Source organism: Mixophyes fleayi, chromosome 1, assembly GCF_038048845.1.
Source record: "Mixophyes fleayi isolate aMixFle1 chromosome 1, aMixFle1.hap1, whole genome shotgun sequence".
Lineage (NCBI taxonomy): Eukaryota > Metazoa > Chordata > Amphibia > Anura > Limnodynastidae > Mixophyes > Mixophyes fleayi.
The window spans coordinates 332,041,030-332,058,450 of NC_134402.1; the positions used below are offsets into that span (position 1 = coordinate 332,041,030).

The window sequence follows — 17,421 nt, forward strand, 5'->3', positions numbered from 1 at the left end:
CAAAAATTCATAGAGGGGAATTCAATTCAGCGGAAAGTGTCCGGAAGAAATTCTCGCGTATATTTTTACTGAAACTTTCGCTCAATTTTCCTCGCAAAAGAGCATATATTTGTACCGTTGTATCGGTAAACCATCGCGGCTAACTGAATACCTCTGAATAGTGTAACAAGCTAAAATAACGAATGCTGCAATCTGTGAAGTTCTGTTATATCTATAACCATATTTTAACACCTCTATCACCTCCCACTATTTTACTTATTTAAATCAATGAAGAATAAGCCTGTATATAAAAGTAAAAATATGTTTAAAATAGTTTAAAAACAATGTATAAAATTAAAACATGCCCACAATTGCTTATATTGTTATACTCGGTGGTCGAAGCTGGTATGTCATAACGCCACTTCTACTGCCTTCATTGTAATACTGTCAAATTCCATTCACTTACATTTTCCATACCATCTAAATTTCCACTTCGACCACTGGTTATATTTATACATAACCTGTTTGTAATTCTGAATACTAAACAGTCCACAATTATCCTTAAAGCTCACCAAAGAGAGATAATAGTATAAATGTTCAGAGGATGCCTTACTCAAAATTCCTGCAAAACTTGCCCTATTTAAATGGGACTCCAGCATGCATGGTTTGCACTCTTGAGCAACACCGCCTCAATATAACATACCTCCCCAAAAGCAAATAGTGGGTCCCCATTGGAAACCCATTCCAGGAACCGGCCTATGGCTGTACTAAGGCGCTGGAGGACCCACTTGGTCCATAGCTATACAACTAAGCAGGCTAAGATTTGAATATAAATACCTATAACTTAACACAAAGCTTTTCCATTACTTCTATATTATAATAAACTACAACTGAAGTTGAAAACCCAAGTTTACCATAGTATTATTGAAAGGCAGTTATTATAGCTGAAGTACTAGCTTCAACTTATATATGAAAGACACTTGGTTTCATGAAGAAGTGCATTTCACATCACAATGTTATGTATTTTATATATTCAACTTATTTTTCTTTATATAGTAAGTAAAATTAATATTGGATATAAGATTTTCACTTTGGGAAGGTTGTGGTGTATTTTCAACCAAGGGCAAGGAAAATATGTTTATATTTGCAGCAAATCCACTACTACAGCATCCCCCTCCCATAATTTACAGTTACAGTGGGAGACGGGAGAATTCATTTACAATGAAAAGTGCAAAGCATGCAGGCACACAGAGCTTTTTGATGTTTGTCCAGGACATTTATAGGTGCAAGACCAAAGTAGTTTTGGAGACTGACCCTGAAAATTAAAATCTGCTCTTGCATTGTAGCTCTGACTGATAATGTGTATCGTGGGAACGTCAAAGTCTTGCCTAATAAGGGGCATATTAATTAACCATCACTTTTTAAACATAATCCATTTCAATCCTTGATTCTGTAGGACTCGTTAGCTGTGCTCCTGTAGCTCTCCAGTAACACTCAAGCTGTTGCTAGTATAACGCTATGGACACTTGGAGACATCAATAATACCTGTTAACATGTGGTATTTTCCCATGCCCACTAGAAGGTAATAAATGCTCCATTCCAGATATAAGTTAGAGAACTTTTTAATAGTTTGGGTAATGGGACAGTTTTTGCATAGTTATAACTTGAATTTATGCATGCGTGGCTACATTCAAGAATTTTGACTGATGACCGACATATATTGCCAAATTACAGTATTTGCAGCTATAGAAAGAGGAAAGAGAGCAGGGAAAAGACAGCAGTTAGTAAATAACTGACCAAACTTATAAGGGATTAGGAGTTAGTATTTTGAAATGAGACAAAAAAATGTCTGTAGCAGTAACATTGGTAGATGATGGAAAGGAAAGCAGTTTAGTTTTAATTTAAATGATATTTGGCCATATATGAAGTGTTAAAAAAGGTTAATATCCAGTGCAAATCTTTAAAGTGAAACAAAACCAGGCAAAACGCATTTAATATACAGCAGACAACGGTGAACTGTTATGTTTTATCGCTGAATGTCAGAATTGCATGGTTTACAGAGAAAACCATTCAGAAATGAAACATTACGTGCTGCCATATTTCTGAGAAAGTCCATCCCACATCCCAAGACTTGGAATAATAAACTGCCTGCACACATTGTTACCACATACTTTTTAAACTACCTTAATCTGTTTTATTTTCCTTACACAAACCATGGCATGACATGCCTATTCTTACACCATTTACTTTACATTTACTGTACAGTGCTGCGGAATTAGTGGCGCTATATAAATTGCTGATGACGATAATTTACAAAGTGCAACCCACATTGAGTTGCTATATACAAAACCAACTAAAGCCAGTAAAACCATTGAAATATATATTTATATTATCTATTTATAAACATTATGTATTGAAGTTTATATTGAGTACAAGTCAAAGCAGGTTCTTGATTCCAAAACAGTAGGTAATTGTGACACTTTAAAAAAAACCAAAAAAAACATTTGCTTGAACATATGTATCGATAATAAGTCTAAATAGGTAACAATATTCCAAAAAGTTTAAGAGATCTGCTTGGAGCCAGGTGTCAGTGCTTCTCTTCCCTGCCATGTAATGATGCCACTCGGGTAAGTGCAGGCTTGGGAAGTTAAATCAGTGACATCTCAGTACAACGATGATGTAACATTGCACTGCCCCAGGGAACAGAGCCAGTAAGACCGGCATAACGTCTACACTGCAGCCGGCCGGCCTGAGGCCCAGACACAGCCCTTCACCCCCGCTAAGTGCTGACAGCAATGTACAGGCCCAGGTGTAAGACACCAACCGCACTTATCCTCCCTGATAACGGGACAGAGCCCTCCGTGCCAGCTGCTGCCCACCTCATCAGGCTGACCTGACCCAGCCATTACCCCTGACCCGCGGACTGTCCCCTCCCCCCAGCGGCAGCTCCCGGCATAGTGCCCACACTCACAATTCCTTGATTAACACCATTCTCCGCAGCACCCGCCGCAGCTACTGTGCGGCAGCGACGTCACACGACGTTTTCCGGGAGAGCGGACGGCGCGCTAAGTCACGCCCACACAACGCACAAAACCACGCCCCCAAACGTAGTGATTTGTCACATACCACAGCCCGAGCTCGATCTACCCCTCCCAGTGATATCGAGAGCCCCGCCCCCAGAGCTCTGATTCGCTAGGACGTTGACATCTGTCAGAACGTCGCTATGTGCCAGGTACAGGGAGCTGCTTACTCTCCCTCCGGGGACACCACATCCCAGCAGCGGTGCTGGGACATAAACCGCAGCCCCACAGATAACGTATGAGAATACTCCCTGCTGAGTAGGTGGAGATGAGCCAGTCATACGCGGTACTGGCTAGGGCGACCTTATGCATTGTAATCTAACTCCATGACATGTTTACTAAACGTGGTCATATCTGTCTACCCACCTGTAACCTTTGCTACTGACCATGTAACTCCTCCGCCATTTTCTGTGTGTTCCTCACGGGTTCCTGCAGTGTGGGAGACTGACATACTCCAGAGTCAGTACAGAAATAACAAATTGGAGCTCTGGAGTATATGAAGTGCTTACACTGGGGACTGATGAGTATATAGCGGGAAATAATAGATTCCCCCCCGAACATCAACTCATGGGTTGTCCCATGATCGGTAGTTACTTCTGCAGTATAACTTTCTGGCTACTGACCACCGCTCCCCCATAACTCTACTTACATAAATCCTCTCTGTATTGATTATTTCCTATAACCAGTTGATTGCACTAATTAAGTAGGTCTGGTAATCCAACACTGTATAAAAACACAATCTTTATATCATAGTGTGCACACACTCTCAGTAGCTGACATTCACTTACATCAGTTAAGCTGCACTTTGCAGTATCTAGTGGAGGGATGAGTTTATTTTCTTTTGGTACTTGCTAATTATATGGACATCTTTTGATGTCTGGCTGGCATGATGATTTAGTCACTGACTTGAGCCAGCCAGCAAGAGATTTAAATAGCAGATTTCAAGTGTAAGAATTGCCATTGCACTGGTGAGGTACAGTTGCATCCGTATTAGTAAATTTGTTTTACAAATAAATATAATATAAACAATACTGCTTTAGAAATGCTTTATTCCAAGAATAATATTTTTTTTGAAATGAAACACCATCTGATGATACTTTTACCAGAACAGGTAGGACCGTCTCAGTTCTTGAAAAACAAAGTAGCGGGTTATTGTCAGCAGTAAACCATTTAATATATAGGGCAAATTAAAAACAAATCCTTTTGATGGAGAACATACCAGTTTACTTCAGCAGAAAGGCTTGTTGCGCTTTGATAAACCAGTCCATGTGTTCTATACTACCATACTTACCACATCTAAGAACATCCATCTCCATGTAGAAATGGCAAACTGCATTTCACTAGGCGAAAACAGTGGTGGATGGCAACTTCTGGTTTGCTTTCCATCTGGCGGTCATTTACATTCCACTAGCCAAACCAATGGAGCAAGGATCTACCCCAGGTCCTCTCTTACCAAGAACCTCATAAACCTCACTTAAAATTATCTAAAAGCGACTCTTCTGCAGCACAAGAAGTCTCTCCCTGGACTTTTTAGCATATTACACCGTTATGGGCACCTCTCAGGGTACAAGATCAATATTATGAAATCGGAAGCTCTCCTCCTTAATATTCCCTCCCCAGAGTGACAGGTACTCACCTCCCGCTTTAACTTTTGGTGTCAGAGAAAGAAAATTAAATACTTTGGTATCTTCATTACCGACTCCTATGACTCCCTCTACCGGGAGAAGTACCCGGCCCTCTTTGCCAAGATCAAATCTGAATTGCTCTCCTGGCTCTCACTGATCATTTCGTGGCTGGGCAGGATCATCTCTGTCAAAATGAACCTCCTTCCTAAGCTCCTCTACTATTTCCAGACCCTTCCTGTCCGAGTCCCCCTTTCGGATCTGACATCTATCCAAAAATGTCTCTCTAGGTTTATCTGGAACGGCCGGTCTCCCAGGACTAAGCTGGCTCTCTTAAAGAGACCCACCAGAGGTGGTGGGAGGGGTTTCCCAGATTTGAAAATTTATTATTCGGCGGCTCATCTGAGCCAGATCGTAGCCTCCTTTGCCCCCCCCGCGGCACTCTCGTGGGTTGTCATCGAATCCGCTTATCTTAATTTTCCAATCTTGTCCTGTGTATGGGGTCTCTTAAAACAAACTAGATCTCCCCTTATCTCCCAATGCCCTACCCTTCTATTCTCAGCTGCAATATGGCAGACCTGCCGACCCCATCTTAAGATACCGGTGTCCTCTCTTACTGTCCTACCTCTTTGGGATAACCCTGCCTTTTCTCCTGGGCTCTCCTCTGCCTTTTATAGTCCCTGCCTCACTGCGGGAGTTTGATTTGTCGGAGACCTACTATTTCAGGGGGCCTTTATCTCCTGGGATGCCCTACGTTCTAAATATCCAAGGCTCCATCCTAAATTCTACGAGTATTTCCAATTGCGACACTTTGTGGGCTCTCTCCTCGGGGGGCTGCTCTCCCCCCTCTTAGGTCTCCCTTTGAATCCCTATGTCTCTTGTTATGAGCGTTTTGTCGCTATTCAATAACGATTGTCGAATCTCGATTTGTGTTTCCAACGCACAAAGATTTATTCTCAAAAAGTAGCAGTATATATATCTTAGCGAAATAATAGTAAGTACAGCCGTTACTTATCGCAGGCGCTCTGGATCCAGTGAACAGTCATTCAGTCCTGAAGTCTGTGGTCTAGGTGACTGAACACTAGATGAGGAGCTGCTGCTTATATGCAAACAGAGATACAGTAAAACAATGCAAAGGTGTGGCTTGCTTCTATTGGTCCAGGCATCAGGAGGGTCCAGGGGGTTGCAGATCATAGGCTAGTTTAAGCTCAGGAATCCAAAGGAGGGGGTCATCTCTCCAGGGGATGAGCTCTGATCTTCCCACCAAGAATACTAATCCTAATAGTCCATAATTCCTTAACATTAATAACTTGCGTATGCGCTCTGCGATCCCTTCACAGAGTGAACCGGACAGTCACAAATGTGAAGGGGATTAGTTTGATACCACACATGACATGATTCCTTCAACGTGTACCATATGTTTTACTGGTATGCATATAACTCATGATATTACACATAAATACTACTATATTTCGACATAAATGACTGTGTTGCAACTACCATTAGTGTGTACTATTTTACAAGTGTGCATGTTTGTGCGAATGTATGTAAAAGACTAAATACTGTTGTTGCCACGTGTTGCAGCCGTGTACGCCCTTCCACGCCGTAGCGTGCCCTTTCACGCCGTAGCGTGCCCTTTCACGCTGTAGCGTACTGTACGCATCTTTTCAAACAAAGACAACCAAGTTTGCTCGATTTTAATTGAAATGACTTTATCCAATTTGCTGACTTCGACAGCTCCACCCTTTGATAGTATAATAAACTATCACCTAATCACTGTTTCAAGTTCAGGGTTATACAACACTTCTTCACATACCATGATCTCGGTGTCTTGCACCACTCTTTCAGTCTCGTTCTCAGTTTTTCTCCTAGAAGACTGTTTTCCATACTTCAACACAGTAGGAACACATTTGACACATAAACCAATTGCTAAGATGACACCCAGTATAAGGAGAAGAAGCTTACCTACACTAGCAACCATTACCCACTCCCCCAGACCAGAGAACCATTTCACAGGGTTCAACCATGAGAACCAACCTGCCACCTTTTCCCCGACCTCATATAACGAAGAATTATGGTTCCTTCGAAATTCCCATTTCAGTTGCAGAATTTTATCCATCTTCCGGTCTATAACCTCCTTAGGGTCATCCGTATTATTGGTGATGTACGTGCAACATTTCACACCGAACTGGGTGGCCGGTGTCACACAGTACCCACCAGTAATAGAGGTGAGATAGTTTAGTACCAGTCTATGTTGCACCAACTCCTTCTTGTACACTTGTAGCTCCCTTCCAGTATACCTGAAAGTGTCATCATACATCTCGGTGATATTGTCAAATAATTTAGCTAGGTCTTGGATATATTTAAAGTTTAACGTTCCCCGAGCGGTCCTGGTGAGATCTAGAGCAACCATAACTTGGAAACCTGCGGTTTCACTAATCAATTTTGTAGCTATGGGTTCCTCACCAGGAATCATATTTCTCTTGCCACGGTGTTCATACTGTGTGTGTTTGTATGGTGGTGATGTAGTCGTGTGAATACCAACCATTTCTTCATGAGTAATAGTCATGATTTCAGGAACCAGTTTAGCTAAGAAGCACAAGCCCTTGGAACTCGGAGTCACCCAGGAGTAAGCTTTCCTCCCACAAACAAAGTACACATCATCAGGGAGAACATAAGGAACAGTGTGTCCATTAATTATATCACACAGAGTTTCGATAAAACTACCCATGCCTAGTGTCTCCATTTGCTCAAGACACGTGTCAGCATGGATGACATTCTTACAATTATCTAATAGAGACTTTTCCAATGGATACTTTCTTATGTTTGGATACACGCCCTAATTTGTGGCTTACATCAACATTCCTGCTTATTGGTGGCCTCAGTCTCCCTCCAAAATGAGCGTGGCGAGCCATTGTCTGATCTGATGGGTCAGCTTCCCAATTCTCCAGACGTTTTGCATGAGAGATATTTAGACACAGCAAAGATCTGTCTACAGAGTATTGTCGAAGCGTTAGACTAGGGGACCTAGTGTTATTGTACCTCCCCTCTATGGGCCTCCCACCACTCAATTCGAGTACTTCGGAGATGTTTAATGGGAATTGCACTAGTCCTATGTTATGCTGCCCCTGCGGCACATGAGAGCACACCCAACACTCGGTTTGGTTTAGCACCATACCCACCAGGGAGTGATAATCCTCCAAAGGATGCCCGCCCACATTCAGATTACCGGTGGACTGACCGCTGGATGCATCTCTCTTCAACTAGGGAGTCACAGAACTTGCAGATACAATACTCATCAGACAATAGCCCCTCACACTGTCTCCGAGTTCCCGAGCTAGCAGACCTTTTCATAACCCCTGGACCAAGCTTGATAATGGACTGCTCTGGGTATTCTAATAACTTTTCCTCGATTTCCATTACATCCGTATCACTGCCAGAACCTTCCTCTGTCCTCCATCCTCCTTCACAAAAATAGAATGTCCTAGAAAAAGTAAAAACAAGGAAAATCCTGGAACAAAAGAAAAACAAAAACCGCCACTCCATAGCTGGAACGATAGTCTTGATGCAACGTCTCTGGTTCAGGTGTCTTGACTGCGGGCCTTAGGTCTCCCGGAACAGATTTACGAGTGACAGATCTGTGTCGTCGGTCTCAGTTTTATCTTGCATTTTCTCCGGGTTATTGACTCTCATGCAGTGGGTGGAATGGACCCAAGTGTCTCTCTCTGCAACCTTCAGTGATGTAGTACTGGTCAGCAGCACTTGGTTCTGGCCTTCCAAACGGTCTGTTAAACAACCTGAACGTAAGAAATTGCGGATCATAACATAGTCCCCAGGTTCAACATCATGACAATTCGTTTCTGGCATATCAGGTGACAGCTTTTTGAGTTTTTGTTGTTGTTTCAGCTGTCTGCTCATTTTTATAAGATATTGCACAGTCACATCATTATTACACTTTAAGTCGTCTTGCGGACTCACGATCAAATGAGGTTGTCGTCCGAACAGTATCTCAAAGGGGGACAGATTAAGAGGAGGTCTAAGAGTGGTTCGAATGCTATGGAGGACTAGTGGAAAAGCTTCAGGCCATGCCAACCCAGTTTCAGCCATTATTTTACCAAGCTTGTTCTTTATAGTGCCATTTACTCTTTCCACCTTACCACTGGCTTGTGGTCGGTAAGGGGTGTGAAGTCTGCTACTGATTCCCATGAGCTTACACATATTCTGGAAGATATCACCAGTAAAGAGGTGATTCTAGGGATACCGAACCTACACACAAAATCTTGTACAATTTTCTTTGCAGTAAACACAGCAGTATTAGTGGCTGCCGGGTATGCTTCTACCCAACCGGAAAACACATCAATACACACTAATACATACTTTAGATTCCTGCACGGTGGTAATTGGATATAGTCAATTTGTATTACCTGAAAAGGTCCGTCTGTCGGAGGGATGTGGGATGGCTCAGTTGGAATAGTTTTCCCGACATTTTTCCTCAAACAAGTAAGACATGACATTGCTTTCTTACCAGCCTGAGAGGAAAATCCAGGAGCACACCAGTATGCTCTCACCAGTTTGCACATACCTTCTTTACCCAGGTGAGTCAGACCGTGTGCTGCTTCAGCCAGGCTTGGATAGTATTTTCGGGGAGCTACAGGCTTACCTTGTCCATCCCTCCAGAGTCCTGAGGACTCTTGACCACATCCCTTCGCCTTCCAGACCGCCTTTTCCTGCAGGGAACACAAATCTTGCATTTCAATTAATTTCTGCATGTCTAATGTCTGAAAAACCATCATAGTCTCGGTCGATACAGTCATAGGTTGCCCTGATGCCCATTTAGCAGCTTCGTCTGCACTGTTGTTGCCCAATGACACTGGGTCTTCTTCAAAGGTATGGGCATTGCACTTTATGACAGCTACTGTTCTGGGTAACTGTATCGCTCTCAGAAGTCCTTTTATGTGTTGTGAGTGTGCCACTGGCGTACCTGCTGCTGTCGTAAAGTTTCTAAAACGCCAAAGGGCCCCAAAATCGTGCACTATCCCGAAGGCGTACCTAGAGTCAGTATATATATTGGCTGATTTACCCTCTGCCAACTCACACGCTCTGCTTAATGCTACTAGTTCCGCCACTTGGGCTGAGTGAGGTGAGCCAAGGGGTTCAGATTCTACCACAGCGTAACCAGTACATAGCTCTCCCGTCTCTGTCTGTCTATGACAACTCCCGTCTGTATAAAACGTAAAATCTACATTTTCTAAGGGGGTGTCACATATGTCGGGCCTTGCAGTAAAGGTCTGGTTCAGATGTTCCATACAATCATGCATGTCAGTACTCTTGCCTAACTCATCATCAACCAGGGTCTCCTCACCTCCCACCCTTTGTGTCTCTAGAGACACATATGGAAGGTATGTAGCTGGATTTAAGGTGCTACATCGTTTGATGGTGAAGTTTGAGGGTGCCATCAGGGCTAGTTCCCACTTTGTGAATCTAGCTGAAGAAACATGTCTGGTTTGGGCTGAATTTAACAGAGCTGATACAGCATGGGGTGTATAGACAATTCAATTATGTCCTAATACTACGTCTTTGCTCTTACTTACCAGAAGAGCAGTTGCTGCTACACTTCTGAGACATGTTGGGAGTGATCTTGCCACAGTACCGGTCTGCTAGCGTCACCATGTTTCTGTGTGAGGACATCTGCTGCACAACCATCAGCTTCCGTACAGTATAGCTCAAAAGGCTTTTCATAATCAGGTATTCCCAATGCAGGTGCTCTAGTCAGACTATCTTTAAGATTAAAGAACGCTTGCTCTGACTCTTCTGTGTGTGCAACACGTTCTGGTTTTGAGGAAGAGACTAGCTCCTGCAATGGTAATGCCAGAATAGAAAAATCTGGGATCCAGGATCTACAGTATCCACACATCCCCAGGAAGGTACGAATCTGCTTCTGGCTCTGCGGCAGAGTCATGTGTTGTATAGCCTCAATCCTGTCGGTTGTCAGGTGTCTTAGCCCCTTGGTGAGGTAGTGTCCTAAGTATTTGACCTTAGTCTGACATGGCTGTAATTTATCCTTTGCCACCTTGTGCCCTGTTTGTGAGAGATGAAGCAACAACAATTTAGTATCATGTAAACATGACATAAAAGAATCAGAACACAGCAACAAATCGTCTACATATTGAATTAGAACAGACCCATTGCAGGGTTGAAAGGATTGCTAACAGTCATGTAAGGCTTGGGAGAAAATACTGGGGCTGTCAATGAACCCCTGGGGCAGTCTGGTCTATGTGTATTGCAATCCTCTGTAGCAGAATGCAAATAAGTATTGGCAGTCAGGGTGAAGAGGGAAAAGCATAAATTAATAAATACTTACCAGAGGAAAATATATTATATTATACATATTATTGTAATATTCGAATAAGGGTGATGTATAGTACTGTAAACGTTATATGAACCACAAGAATGGTGGATTTATGGGCCAAGCCCGCGTGAAGTAGATTCAATCTGGGTCCTTCTCTCTTTTCTTTAATATGTATTGTATGAAATGTGCATTAGAAAAAGGAATGGACTAATACATAAAAATAACTAAAGTTATCTGATTGGGTAACGTTTATATGGAATTATACATCATTGTAATTTGGAGTGAATATTATCATATGTCATCTGGCTTTCTTCCAGAAATAATGGAACAGTTCACTTTAAGAAACTAATATGTGTGAGGATGATTACGCCCACTACAAGTGTCAGGACCGTCTCCTAAAGTTGATTGAGCTGCTAGATCGAGGCACCACAGTGCAGAGCTTGCTCAGGAATGGCAACAGGCAGGTGTAAGTTCATCTGCACGCACAGTGAGGCAAAGACTTTTGAAGGATGGCTTAGTGTCAAGAAGGCCAGCAAAGAAGCCACTTCTCTCTAGGAAAAACATCAGGGACAGACTGATATTCTGCAAAAGGTACAGGAATTGGACTGCTGAGGACAGGCTTAAAGTCATTTTCTCTGATGAATCCCATTTCAGATTGTTTGGGGCATTGGGAAAAATGCTTGTCCAGAGAAGGAAAGGTGAGCACTACCATCAGTCCTGTGTCATGCCAACAGTAAAGCATCCTGAGACCATTCATGTGTAGGGTTGCTTCTCGATCAAGGGAGTGGGCTCACTCACAATTTTCAAATAAACCAAACACCTAGCGCAATGGAATATGAGACTTCAAAAAGAGTGACGGTGGTTTAGTGCCTGCAGCTGTACAGACCTGTGGGGTCTTACTAGACAAAAGACAAAAATGCAAATAACAGCGCTGGAAACCAAACCAACTGACAATTTTGCCTAAGAACACAGCCATGAATAAAGAATGGTACCAAAACATCTTCCAAGAGCAACTTCTCCCAACCATCCAAGAACAGTTTGGTGATGAACAATGCCTTTTCCAGCATGATGGAGCACCATGCCATAAGGCAAAAGTGATAACTAAGTGGCTTGGGGTTCAAAACATCAAAATTTTGAAACTCCCCAGACCTTAATCCCATTGAGAACTTGTGGTCAATCCTCAAGAGATGGGTGCACAAACAAAAACCCTCAAATTCTGACAAGTATTGATTAGGCAAGAATGGACGGCCATCAGTCAGTATGTGGCCCAGAAGTTTATTGACAGCATGCCAGGGAGAATTGCAGAGGTCTTCAAAGAGAAGGGTCAACACTGAAAATATTGACTCTTTGCATAAACTTAATGTAATTGTCAATAAAAGCCTTTGACCCTTATGAAATGCTTGTAATTTTAATTCAGTATATCATAGCAAAAAGGTCTTCAAATACTGAAGCAGAAAATTTTGTGAAAACCAATACTTGTCATTCTCAAAACTTTTGGCCATGACCAGGCGCGGGCTGGGAGACTTCAGGCGGGGGGCACACAGGCGGCCGCATCTCATTACACGGGATGCGGCCGCATCATTGATGACGCGGCCGCATCCCGTATCATGTGATGCGGCCGCCTGTGCGCTGACGCGGCCGCATCTGATGTCATCAGATGCGGCCGCAGGTAAAAAACCGTAACTTGTATCGGGAGGCGGCCGACCGGCTCCCAGCCGTCCCTAAAAGCGAAAATTCTGAGCGGCCCGGGGGGGTGATGCCCCCCGGCCCAGCCCGCCCCTGGCCATGACTGTAGAGGGGTATGAGACCCATCTCTAGTGTGCAGACCAGAGATGGGCTGAAGATGGGAAAGCAAAACAAACATTTTTTCACATAATTAAGGAACACATAAACCATATAAAAACATGTCATACACCAAACGTTCCATCTCTGTTTGCATTTCTCTACTTGCATTTTTCATTTTGTTTGCAAGAGTTGGTCCTAGCAGATCAAATTTGTCTGGTTCTTTTGACATCAATTGGGTTCCATACTCTATCATCTTTCATATGAGCGCATCACTTTGTTCTTGATTGTGGACCCTTTTTTTTTCCTCCTGTCACTTGATCCTCTTGTGGCTGTGTGAGTAGATATGTGATCTCCTGGTTGTCTACTGTCAGCTGGCTGGCATGCATTGTTGTGCCATGTTGCTCTGCCAAATCACAGAATCCGACTTCTTTTAAGAAAGAAGGCTGTGTAATGAAAAAAGAATGTAAACTAGTTAGTATAACAATACATGCTTTTACCAATTTAACATTTCAACAATTTATTGTTGAAATGTTATTGTTCAAAATCTTCAGCAAGTTATTGCTGAAGATTTTGAAACTTTGGAATTTCCCAAACTATGGCGGTGCTATAGATGGCAAACATGCAAATTATGCCACCCTCAAAAACTGAATCCTATTACTACAACAATAAAGGATTCTTCAGCATTATTCTGATGGCCATAGAGGATGCAAACTATGAATTCCTATTTGTGGACATTGGAAAAAATGGAAAGAGTGATGGGCATTGGAGCAGACTCTTTCGATGACAAACTTAAAAATAATGAACTTAATTTGCCCACATAAAGTGAATCAAAATATGGACTAAATTTTGTTTTTGTAGTGTTACGAGCCGCGGTGGTGTCCATAACCGCTGTGGCTCGCTCTCTGCTCTGCCCGGCGTCCCGGCCATCTCCTTAACGACAGGGATGCCACTTCCGGGTCCAGCCCGGTCGTTGCTAAGGCAACGGTCGGACGCTAAGCCTTCTAGCTCCACGTTCCGGCAATACAGGACAGCCGGGCGCATGCGTGGTAGATTCAGAAAGCCTGCGGGCTAATTAAATCCTTATTTGTTAATTAGGCAGGGACTGAGGGTGATTTCAGAACTAGGCTCTGATTGGCTGATTTCAGTATAATAGGCAGGGAGGGCTTAGTCTCCATGCCGGTTATAGCGTCCAGTCCTGCACTGTTGCTGGCCTGCTCTGGATTCCTGTATTGCTGATATACCTTGGACCTTGCCTGCTTGCCTGTGACCCTGACCCTTTGGCCTGTACCTTGGACTCTGCTGTTTTGCCTGTGACCCTGAGCTTTGGCGTGTTATCTGACCATTCTACCTTGCTAGTGACCCCTGACCTCGGCTTATATCTGACCATCCGCTTCCATCTTCTCAGCCTCCTGGTCTGTCGCTGCGGTACTGTATAACGAACCTACACTACACTGGAGTAAAGTCCTGGGAGCATCCGATTACCTGTGAGCGCGTAATGCTCTATGGGAAAAGCGGCTGCTATAAGTGAAGACCTCCGCCTACAGTTCTGCGGGTTCGTTATCTGCCCGGCAGCTAACATGTAGCAGATGAAGCGATTGCACTACATACCAATGTATTAAAACCTTATCCGCAAAAAAATTCTGTCAACAGAAAGAAGGATATTTAATTATCAATTGTCAAGAGCAAGGAGAGTTGTGCAAAATGCTTTTGGTATATTGAGCAACAGATTTAGAATTTTTTGTTCTGTTATAAATCTGCCTAGACGAAGCGCAGTACGCTTAGCAATATGGAGAACACTCTTGAAGTTGTAGTCACAGAAGTGATGGAGGAGTGGAGGGGGATGGAGAAGGATTGTAATTGGAGGACTGTCATGATTTGCCTCTGGCTGCACTGCAGCATCTTCCATGGGGCTGCTTCCTTGTCTCCTGCAGCTCCTGTATGTTTGGTTATTATTTGTACCAGGCCTGCAGTACCTCTGGCATACCAGAGGTGTTGCTGTTGTGCCATTATCATTTTCCTTACTTGACTGACCCAATAGTCAGCTGAAAAACTTGTAGTGTGTACCCAGCCTTTAATTAATGTGTAGCTATGAGCACTTCTGAATAGTCAACTCTAGTGAATACCCCCCTGTAGGCATAATATGTCTATTAACAACTGCTCAAGATTTACGTCAGACAGTGAGGAGTTCAGTGCTAGCAAATATTTATGATGTGTTTGAAATGCTCATTAACAAACACAGAAAATTACACAAGGACAGCACATCTTATTTTGCATAAATGCTTAAGCATATACACTGAGTAACACCACCATGTCACTTCTTGATATTTAGACACTTTGTCTAAACATCAATTTGGCAACAGTTAAGTACTGCCAACTTTCACTTTTGGCCCACCAACTTATTAACAATTTTCCTTCCCCCACTTATTATACTGGTTGCTGAAGCTTTTATATCTTAATTAGAACCTGAATGGAGGAAGATATCGATCATAAAGCCTACATTTATTTAAAGTGTCGCAATTGTATATTATAAGTGAGATGTCCATCCATAGATACATTTTCTTAGGAAAGCATCATGCTCCAAGATTTCATAACAACAGGGGTCCAATGACTGCAATCCCTACTGTTAGGAATACTCTCGTCCAGAGCACTGAATGGCCACTGCTCTCCACACATTACAATCTGTAGTGTTTCGAAAGATTGGAATTTCAAAAGTCTTCTACCAGGAGGATCAGCCATAAGAAAGCCACCATGAGGAGTGAGTATCTTCCAAACAGCGTGAGTCTCAGGTATTGGACTTCCCCTTTCTGACATCTGGTAGGAGTTAGGTTTACTTCTATTTGTGGACATCTCCTTTAATGTTTTATTCAAATTGGCATTTTTGGTTCTATACATGGCGGATGGTGTATAAGGCATCCTATTCAATGGATTGTCTGCCTCCCAAGCTCTAGCACGTCTGAAGAAGTGTAAAAATCAAATTGTTTTTCAGGTTCAGCTTGTACCTTTAGAAAATTTTACACCATCACACACACCACCATCATACACCTTCATGTACAGACACAATTACACAATATAGATGCACATCCAAAATGGCAGCTTTGTAAATTACGTTTTTGGACAAAATTTAGAAGAAAAAAAATACTTTGCTTCCTACCGACCACTTGCTTTGTTATATGGATTTACTTGTAATTGCCCTGTCCTGACCTTCTGTACCAGTCACTCTCTATGCATCTGTACCATTCTGAACTGTTTATTGCCAGAAGTCTACTAGTGGGACTCTTTTAGGGACCATAATTAATGCACATATCACAGGGGAACTTGGATTTGTGGGTTTCTTTGGTTAAAACTGCTTGTTAAACTCTACTTCCAAAATAAGCTAACTACTAGCGCCATAGAGCACCTATTTCCATACTGTCATCCTATGCTTAACTGACCTTCATGTTGCAGGTTCTGCAACATAATTACAGCTTATACTATTTTGTTGTATTAATTTCTGGTTGTTAGTGTTTCTCACTACTGTATCTCTATCTCCTATGTCTATTTTTACTTGATAAGCTAAACTGTTTTTTTTCCAATAAAAATCATTGTATATGTTTACACACAGTTGCAGATATTAGATCAATAACTCCCAAACACCTATATATAAATTAGAGTAATTTAGCACATGCATAAACATGTGTTTTTGTTAAATATGTGCATGGTAAAAAATATGCATTAGTTCCAAAGGATAAAAACACTTCCACATTATGGCTATTGGCCAATGAGCATCTGACATTGTAATGCAATGTAAAACGCAGGTTTGTGGTCTCGATGATATTAGTACTTGTCATTTAAGAAAACATTTATTATGTATATTACTTTAAAAATAAACATTACTCACTTATTCACATGTACTACACAAGTAATTATAACGCTAGCATTTTGCCTAAATATGTGTGTTTAATGCACATATGAAAGGGCTCTATTCTTCAGTGAAACCTAAGCTGCCCTTTGTAAATGAAAGTAGATGGCAGAGATTTCGGAGATTCTCTCTGTTATGGCTAACGACTACTTTTATGAGCTTGTCGAACAGGATGTAGAGGTCTTCACCTATAGCAGCCGCCTTTCCCATAGAGCTTGTTGCGCTCAGAGGTATTCAAAAGGAAGTCGAGATAACAAAGCAGAGGTCAGGGCATTAAGCAAGCAAATCAGAATCAAGGAGATCAAGCAAAGGGTGTCAGGTGCCGTCTCCGCGCTCTCCACTGGCGCTGTAGACGGACACCTCTCCGTAATCCACGTCCTGTTGCCTAGCAGCAGAACTCTATCTCTACTCACCTGTCTGCAGCCAGCATGTCTAAACCGCCTAAATCTCCTTAACCCAATCAGGAGGCACATTAGGGTATATAGGCAGCCTCTGACACAGGTCTAGTGCCAGAGTATTGGTTCTACCCTGCTCCAGCATTTAGTTGCATTCCTGTTCCTGATACTCCTTGGCTTGTTTGACCTCTCTTCCGGATTTCCTTTGTACTTCGCTGCCCGCACTGGTATTGACCTTTGGACCGTCCCTGACAACTCTTGCCTACTCTTCGTGGTACCTCGCTTCCTTGGTTTCGACTCGGCCTGTCTGACT

General features: G+C 42.6%; 1 protein-coding gene across 1 annotated transcript in view; it reads right to left on the reverse strand.

The window, feature by feature from the left end:
- Window positions 1–3,062, reverse strand: part of PITPNB (phosphatidylinositol transfer protein beta) — a 39,109-nt gene extending 36,047 nt beyond the window's left edge. The window contains exon 1 of the mRNA XM_075214595.1: window positions 2,951–3,062. Coding sequence (XP_075070696.1) covers window positions 2,951–2,970 — 20 coding nt within the window. The 5' untranslated portion in view covers window positions 2,971–3,062. The remainder of the gene's footprint in view (window positions 1–2,950) is intronic.
- Window positions 3,063–17,421: the final 14,359 nt, after the last annotated feature.